The sequence below is a fragment of the Mastomys coucha genome, unplaced genomic scaffold, assembly GCF_008632895.1.
Source record: "Mastomys coucha isolate ucsf_1 unplaced genomic scaffold, UCSF_Mcou_1 pScaffold20, whole genome shotgun sequence".
Taxonomy (NCBI): Eukaryota; Metazoa; Chordata; class Mammalia; order Rodentia; family Muridae; genus Mastomys; species Mastomys coucha.
The window spans coordinates 35,892,715-35,901,484 of NW_022196903.1; the positions used below are offsets into that span (position 1 = coordinate 35,892,715).

Here is an 8,770-nt window from a genome sequence, read left to right on the forward strand (position 1 = left end):
TGAACTGGTACTGCATCCCCCCAGGCCCAAGTGCTCTGCGAGAGATACATGAATCTGAGTCTTAGCCCGTCTAAATTCTAGTGCTAGGATTAAGGGCGTGTGCCACCAACGCTTGGCTCTTATGCTAAACAGGGATTACAATCTGAAAGAAAGCTAGCTCTGACTAAGGTGACCTTGGCTTAGAAACCAGGTGCAGACAGTTCCACTTCAGTTTGTTGTTTTGGTTACAGACTGGGTGGGCCTAAGAAATGGGCTAGTGGAGGTTAGCCCCAGGGAACACTTGTTAAGCTAGTTAAGCTTTGGTTCCCTGTCCCCAATGCTGGAGGCTAATAGTTTGAATGGCTTAACATTCCAAGCCAGGGTTTGACTCGGACCTTGAAACATTGGTGAAGGTCAGAAAACCTTCTTTTCTTTTGTTAGCTGTTAAAGAAAATGATACCTTGGTGAGTTCCTAGCACACTAGTACCAGGACATATTTGGAAGAGCAGGCAGGACAGCATAAAGCGTTCCGCGGCTCTGATCCCTCGCTCCCTTTCGCTTTCGATTCTGGAGAGGCAGCAAATGTTCATTTGGATGATACCTCTCTTCCTTATAGCGAGCCACTTCTCTCTCCAAGTCCTCCTCTTTTGACGGGTTCAATTCCTCAGAGCTATCAGGCTCGAAGAGCTTCCGTCTTGAAGCTCCATCTCTTTCTCTACTTTTCTCTCCCAGGGTATCCTTTCCCTTATCTCTCGCTTCTGCAGGTCAAGCGGAAGGGCCTATACTCTTGGGTATATCTTTTTTTCTCTCTCTTTTCTCCTGGCTAGCCTCCATTTTCTCATCTTTTTTCTCTCTTTTATTCTGGCTAGCTTTTACTCTCCCCTCTGTTTCTGACATGTTATCTTGTAACTCCTCAAGTGCCCCCCCCATGCCACAGAGGCGGGGCATTTCTCATCCTCCAGGCAAGAATGTATAACAAGCGTCATTAGCAAGATTACCTTGGCTTTGGCTGCGCTTTCTAAACCTGAGAAAGGATCGGAGGAATTAAAATCAAGCAGCATGCCTCTCAGAGCTCACTCTGTCCTGCAGTTCTGAAACCTACCAGTTGTTGTAAGGTTCTCCCGGAGTCCCGGGTTTCTGCACCAGCTGTAGCCAGCGCAGTTGTCTCGCCAGCAAGAAGACACGCGGACACTAGGTTCCTTCTGCAGCAACGTTTATTGTCCTCATCCATAGGGAAAACAGGTTCAAACCCATAATCTGCACTGCTTATATACACCACAGTGCGGTGTGTCTGCCCATGATTGGCTGTTCGCTCATTACCCTACGTAATGCCTCAGAATGGGCCGTGACTTTTCACTCTACGCACATGCGCAAACAGTTGTTTACTAGGAGTTAACAGCGGAAGTAGGCGCCATCTTGCCATGGCGACTGTCTCTCCAGCTTCACCGCTCCCTACAGAGAATTGTTCACATTTTATAATGGCTCTCATTAAAGCTGCTGAATCTCAAAATAAAATAATTATACATGAATGTAGAAAATAGACTTGTAAGGAAGAGAAGGGTTTGATAGGGATGGGAAGAAGATGAGGGAGGGGAGGGGTCAGAAGTGATGAGAATGCTTCTTTTATATGAACGAAAATGTCAAGGAATACAGTTTGAAAAAGAATTTCTTGCATGTTAATAAATATAATCATTAAATTGTATGAGTATAATATCATTCCAAATTCCCATTCTATAAATGTACTAAGAAAAATTAGCAAGATTGTTATACTACAGTTTATATTCCAGTAAGTCAAAATTTTAATAATTTGTCTATATAAAAATTTGTCTTTTGCAATTTGTGGATGATAGATACTGTTTGACAGATGCAGAAAAATAGAAATAGCATTAAAAACTTTTGATAGGAGCAAAGGTAACTTTATTCAAGCACTACAAAATATTATTTACATACCAAAATCAACGTATTCTTTATAATGGACTCAAAACAGGTTTATATGATCTTAAATTAGCAATATATTAAACATACTTAGCCATCCTCTTAAACTATTTAACATTTGGACTTTACAGAATTTTATTTTTAATTTTTAAAAATTTATTATTTGAGAATTTTTATACAAATAACTGACTATATTTACATTATTCTCTACCTCCTTCTCCAACCTCCAACACCTTCCATGCCCTTCCTTACTCCTCAAATTCATGGCCTCCTCTTTATTATAATTACCTATGTATCCATATAAAATTAGAATACAACCTACTGAGTTGAGTTGGTGTTTTTCCTATGTATATGTCTTTAGGGATGATCTCTTGGGATTGGATAACCTATCAAAGTGTCATCATGGTAGAAGACTGTTCTTCCTTTCCTATCAACCACTGAATAATTGTCATAACCCTTCAATTAAGAGTGGTGGGGCTTTGTGAAAATGTTCTATATTCCTATATCAATTGTTCTTGCCATTGCTCCAGTCTTGTTTAGGTAACCATATTGTTTGGATTTCATGGGGGCAGCTTCCTAGTCACATACAGAAGACATTATCTCACAATTTGTAATTGGCTTTACATACTGAAAGTTTACATTTTTTAATAGAAAGGGGTGGATGTTAGATTTTCAGTTAACCAGTTGGCTTTCTTCTTTTATTCCTTTGGATCATTGCATGTATTTTACTGATTGGAGTTTGCTGGCAGAGTGACAAATCTGACTCTAAATAATAAGCAACATAAGGTTTCCGGTAGAAGAAATAACAGTGTCTAATCAATGACCAACTGAACCATCACACATACTGCTAATGCCTTGCTATTTGTTCTACAGGGTTATGCAGGAGAGTCAGTCTTTCCCGACTTTACCAATACAGCCTCTATTAAATGGTGGACCCAGCAGGTCACTGAATTTTACAAACAGCTGGAGTTTGATGGTGTATGGATTGTAAGTTATCATTCCAGATGAAAATACTCATTGGAAGTGGACATACCAAAATTTCATATGGAGTTTGACCCTGATCTATAACAGTATGATTCTTTTACTCCATGCCAAGTATATACCTGGAAAATTAGGCTCCTAAAACTCCATGTTCTTATTCTATGTTTGCTATCAACTGGTTGTTTCATTAGATAAAGACCTTTGCTTTTTCAAAGAATTTCATTTTTTCTTTATTAACTCAGTTTCAGCTTAAAATACAACTTCATTAAAAGTGATGATTGGTGTATTTATAGCATTAGTTCATAAAGATGTAATCATATGGGCTTTGTGGTTTTTATTGTGGAAAACTGGGAACTTTTCTTTGAAAACTTCAGTTATATTCTTTAATTGTTCCCCTGTGGAATATAAGACAGAGAAAATAAAAAGAGAAAAATATTATCCTGTCTTTGGTTTTTAGAATACATTCAAGTAGCAAAATCAGCAATAAAATCTTTGTAGATTATAAGGAAAAGGTCAGCCCTTAAAATTATTTATCTTAATTAGTAGATTAAATAAACCTAGAAAAGTTAAAAGATGTTCAATGTCATTGGGAACTGTATGATAACTTTAATGGAATTTAACCCATTACTTATTTTTATAAAAATGAAACAGAGGCCAAGGAAAGCTGCAGAGGTTATTTAAAACCTGAGAGCAGCTAAGAGGAGATCCAGATATCGTGGCTTCTAGTTATGTAAGCACTTCCTGTCCAGCTCACTTTATATCAATGCATTTTCTATCTTGTGTGCTTTGTCTCTGAAGGAAATGGATGAACTAGCCACACTTCCCCAAGGCTCCAATGATAACAAGTGCGAGTCAAACAACTTGAACTTTCCTCCATTCACTCCCAGTAAGTTTTGTTGGCCCTTGATGCAGGAACTAGACACATTGAAGTGACTTCAGTGATACTCAGTCAGGCCAGGAGCAAATTAGCTTCCAAATCAAATGAGTCCCCAGAGATCTTAATCACTCTTTCACTAAAATCTACATAGTACCTGTTAGCCTCAGATTTCTTTTTACATCAAAGGGCAACTTGGGGTTAAAGAATTCATCTGAGCCCACACCCTTGCTTCTCAATCCATGTCTCTTCCACACAAGAGTTCTAAATTCATTTATCAAGCTCACTACATCCAAAGCTCTCAGGAAACTGTGTTTTGGGATGTGTGAGAAATTTTAAACACTCCAAGGCACAAACTACATATCTAAAATTCATATTTCCTCTTTCTTTCTCTTTCCATCTCTCTGCCTGTCCCACTTCTCCCTCCTCCTATTCTTTTTTATTAGCCATAGTTTAAATCACCAAGCAGTCCCACATTTAATGGAGATTGGCATTAAAGTGGCTTGAATTTTTAAAACCTTGTGAGAATTTTATAATACTCCATGATAAGACTTCATTGAATTAAAGTAAATCTGTATTTTTTATTTCCTCTTTTCCTTTTCCTCTCTTTTTTCTCTTTAGTAATATGAGTTAAACAGCAATTGTTCTTTCAATGTCTTCTTTATTGGTCCTACTTCAAGTCAAGACTGGTTTTCTTGTCTCCTGAAAAACGGGTGTTTACGTGGACTAAGGTAGCGTGTTAGTTAACATTCTTTATTTCTGTCGCAAAATTCCTGGCAAAGATCATTTCAGGAGGGAAGGGTTTATTCTGGCTAACATATAAAAGGAATATAGTGTCTCATGGTAGCTATTCACATTGTAGCCACTGTAGGAAGGCAGAGAGAGATGAATGCTAGTATTCAGCAAACTTCCAGGTACCCACCCTCAGGTCTGCACATCCATTTCAACCTCCCTGGAAGTGTCCTCACAGACAAACCCATGTGTCTCCTACATCTTGGATTCTAAATCCAGTCAAGTCTGTAGCCATACTACCCTGAATGCACTGGATCTGATCTACATCCAATCAAGCTGACAATGAAGATCAATCATCACTGACCGACAGCATAGAATGGTCTATGGTATGAGAAGAGGAAACCCCCACAGTCTCAGTGGATTGATTCTATGAAACTGTATATTTTGCTCAATTCATCCTGTAGTCAGGTGTGGATGGCCTGAATCCAAGCTGAGGGTCAGATCTTGCTTCTTGCATTGTCTCACCCACCCCTGATGAGAGCTTTTAGTTCTAGCATCAAGGTGAAAGGGGAAGAAGACAGAGAGGATCTGATCAGATGGAGTAAGTTTCTTACGCTGTCCATATTCTTTTGCCAGAATCTTGCCTTATAGGCACACATCAACTTCTAAAGAAGTTAATCTTTGTAACAAGGCCTTGAGCTTCTAGAATGCTACAGATGGATGGGCATCTGGACAGTCTCTCTCTCTCTCTCTCTCTCTCTCTCTCTCTCTCTCTCTCTCTCTCTCTCTCTCTCCTGGATAGTCTCTAACAATGTTCTTCTGTTTGTTCATCCTATATGTACCCCTGAAACTAAGGTTTAGCTACTTCTCAGTTCACCTTTGGTTATTGAAAGGGTGCTATTTTTTTGTGTGTGTAAGTTAAAACCATTTAAAAGTTTGTGAAGTCTTTGCCATATTTACCTAACAACTTCATTCTTCTCTATTTGATTTGGGTCTCCAACCTCTTTTATTGCCATTCTAGATTCATTTATCATTTTTGTTTCTTAATCTCAATATTATTCTTAGTGAGTCTTTTGCTTTTGTTTTTCTCTATACAGTCCCACTGAATCACTGTCTGGTTGCTCAGACATACACTTCATTCTGTTCCCACAGTCATTTGTTCATCCACATAGTCACATTCCCTCCTAACTAAGCCAATTGTAATGATTTTATGGCCAGACAGTACATGTTAGTATAACAATGATACATATGTGACTACCTCTTGCCTTGGGAAAATTTTAGTATTCTGCCCACAATTAACATTGTTATGATTCTTGCAAACTGCAAGAAATAGAATTTTCCTTGTAACTTATTATTCAGTTCAATTTCCCACTCCAAATCTTTTTCAACATGGCTGGTGGGGAAGTTTTAATCTTAATTTGTTCCTTGTCACACCTCTTCCTGGAGTTATACTTTCTAGTAAGGACCTACACAGGGATAAGATATCAGGTATGCATGCACAGAGAGGAGAGAAAAAATGAGTTAATAAAATATGGAGCATTTTAGCTTTAATAAAAAAAAAGAAAAAGGAAGACAGAAAAGCCACACTATGGATTCTCAAAGTTGTGCTTTGCGGTCCTAATCATGAAAATATCTGATGATGCTACATGACTCCTATCTTTTTTAAAAAAACTGTGATGTAAAAGTAAATATGCCCCTATGCACATCAGTCATCCCTAAACCTTGTGCATGCAGTTCTCTTAGGTTAAGTATGTGCAGATAGACAGTAGGTGTTTCGTATGTATTCTCAGATCATTGTCAGTGCTTTGCGCAGGTTACTCAGATGTCTCCACTTACCACCATCCTTTGCGAGTTCCAGGGAATCATAGCTGGTTCAATGTAGACCTGATATAGAAACAGTAAAGAATAACATTTAAAATATGAAAAGGTTTTTGTCAGGAGATTAGTAAAGATATAATAATGAGGAAAAGGATTAGATGTCTACTTAGTTACAGTTGTTTGATGGGAGAATCACCCCCACTACTTTGTGTTTTCTCTAGGTGTCCTCAATGGCTCTCTGTTGGTAGGAACCCTCTGCATGGACACAGAGTTTTACTCAGGTCTTCACTATGACGTCCATAGCCTGTATGGCTACACCATGGCAAGGGCCACAAACTTGTAAGGCTTTGGTTGTCTACCTGGTTCTAGATTTGGGGGGGTGGTGGGAGGTAGAATGTGGGAGATAAGTAGATGGAGTTCTCAGGCATAAATGTTTTGTTTAAATATTGTTTGTAATTGTAAGAATACAGAGATTGGCATATAGTAGTAATTAAGAGGAACAACATTTGGTCTTCTGTATAAGTTTAATTTTGATTGGTTTATGATTAACGTAAATGTCATTTCAGTGATACTTATGTACAATAAAATGTAAGGCAGGTGGAAGCCCCAACGGAAAAAACAGCCATGGTCCCATTACTGAATGTATGAAGATCACCACAGAGTTTAACAAATAAAAAAATACAAGATGTTAAGTAAATTTTCATGAAACATCCTTTTCCTAAAAAATATTTATTGTTTTTTTTAAAAGTTAAGTTTAGCTGAGTTGCCTTACTTTCATCTGACAATATGCTATATCTCAGCCTTCTTCCTTATCTCTCTACTTCTTGATCCTGTCTTTTCAGTTCTTTCTCTGCATGTATACACACATGCATACACACTCACACGTTCACTGACATATACATACACATTCACATACAGACACTCAGTCACCCACACACTCACACACACATTTATATACACATATTCACACACACACAAAGTCACTTACACACTCACACATTCACACATACATACTCACACACATACTCACTCATATACACACTCACACACATACATACTCACACACTCACTCACATTCATATATACATACTCATGCACTCACACACACACATATGCTCACTCACATACTCATACACATATACACACTCACACCCAATACTCACACACTCATACACATATATACACACACTCACACACATACACACTCACACACTCCCACTCACATACACATATACACTCATATACTCACTCAGACACACACAAACAGACATATACACACTTTCCACAACCACTAGTACCATCCCTTCTAAGGAAACAGAAAGATGGGAAATATACCATCCTTTTTCTACCTTGTACAAAGATTTTAGTGATGGATTTTGTGAATACAGAATAGGCTGTCTCTTTACTCCATTCAACACCTCTCTTAGATGATAGAAAATATAATACCTAAAAGAGGAAAATTTGGGGCTTAGTTGAAGATTTTAATCTTAGATTTGCAACAGAGATGGGGAACTAACATGCTATGAACAGCTGTTGAGAACCTTTCAGGTGTCTAGGAAAAGGCTAATAGAGAGTCTTCCTGGGCTGTTTTCTTCCATTCTGGTGTGAACTCTGTGGCTGGAGGAGGGCATGCGGCTCTTCTGGACATATCATCATCCTTTCCTCACTTGACTTCTCTGTGTCTCATGACCACTTTAAACCATGGTCTATTAGCCCTTGAGAGATGTCTCTCCATAGTATCCTGTACTCACTGTAGCACCGCCTTCTTGCCTGCATGTTCATTAATATATTCATTTTTTAAAATGTTTTCAGCTGTTCTTCTATTGATAAGCCATAGTAATTATCCTCGGGCTTCTGTCTTTCCACTCTAGGCCAACATATATGCCATTTATTGCTTACCATGGATGTTAATGTAATTCATTGATTTTATAAGTATATATTTTTACCTGTGCCTCACCTTGATTTTCTGAACACAATTATCCAAAACTGGGGCTGTGGAAATCACCCAGTGGTTAAGAGTGCACACTGCCAGTGCAGAGGACTGTGTGGATCATGCAGCCATGTTAAATAGCTAGTATTTACCTGTAACCTCAATTCTAGGGGATCATGTCCTCCAGGGACAATTACATCCACACATATGTCCAAGCAAACAAATGAGAGAGAGGGGGGGAAGAGAGAGAGAGAGAGAGAGAGAGAGAGAGAGAGAGAGAGAGAGAGAGAGAGAATATGAGACATAGGAACAGAGACAAAGAGACAGAGACAGACACACACAGACATACCCATGTTATCTATATGCATATATCCTTAAGTATCCTCTAGCCTGTTCCCCTTTGCAGTGTCTCTCACTGTAGTAAGTGACAGTCACATAGCACTGCTTAGTTTTTCATTTTTTTTTTTTGATATTTTCTTTATTTACATGTAACTTTCTCCATTCCCGGTTTCCCCTCCAAA

The 8,770-nt window shown here is 38.4% G+C and overlaps 1 protein-coding gene across 5 annotated transcripts in view; it reads left to right on the forward strand.

Annotated features, from left to right (window-relative positions):
• Mgam2 (maltase-glucoamylase 2 (putative)) overlaps nt 1–8,770 on the forward strand; it is a 112,234-nt gene that overhangs the window by 16,532 nt on the left and 86,932 nt on the right. For all 5 annotated transcript variants that reach the window (XR_004121951.1, XR_004121952.1, XM_031381648.1 and 2 more), the window contains exons 11-13: nt 2,788–2,901; nt 3,694–3,781; nt 6,541–6,658. Coding sequence is in view for 3 of the 5 variants with exons in the window: in XM_031381648.1 (XP_031237508.1) it covers nt 2,788–2,901; nt 3,694–3,781; nt 6,541–6,658 (320 nt within the window). In the remaining 2 variants the exon portion in view is untranslated. The remainder of the gene's footprint in view (nt 1–2,787; nt 2,902–3,693; nt 3,782–6,540; nt 6,659–8,770) is intronic.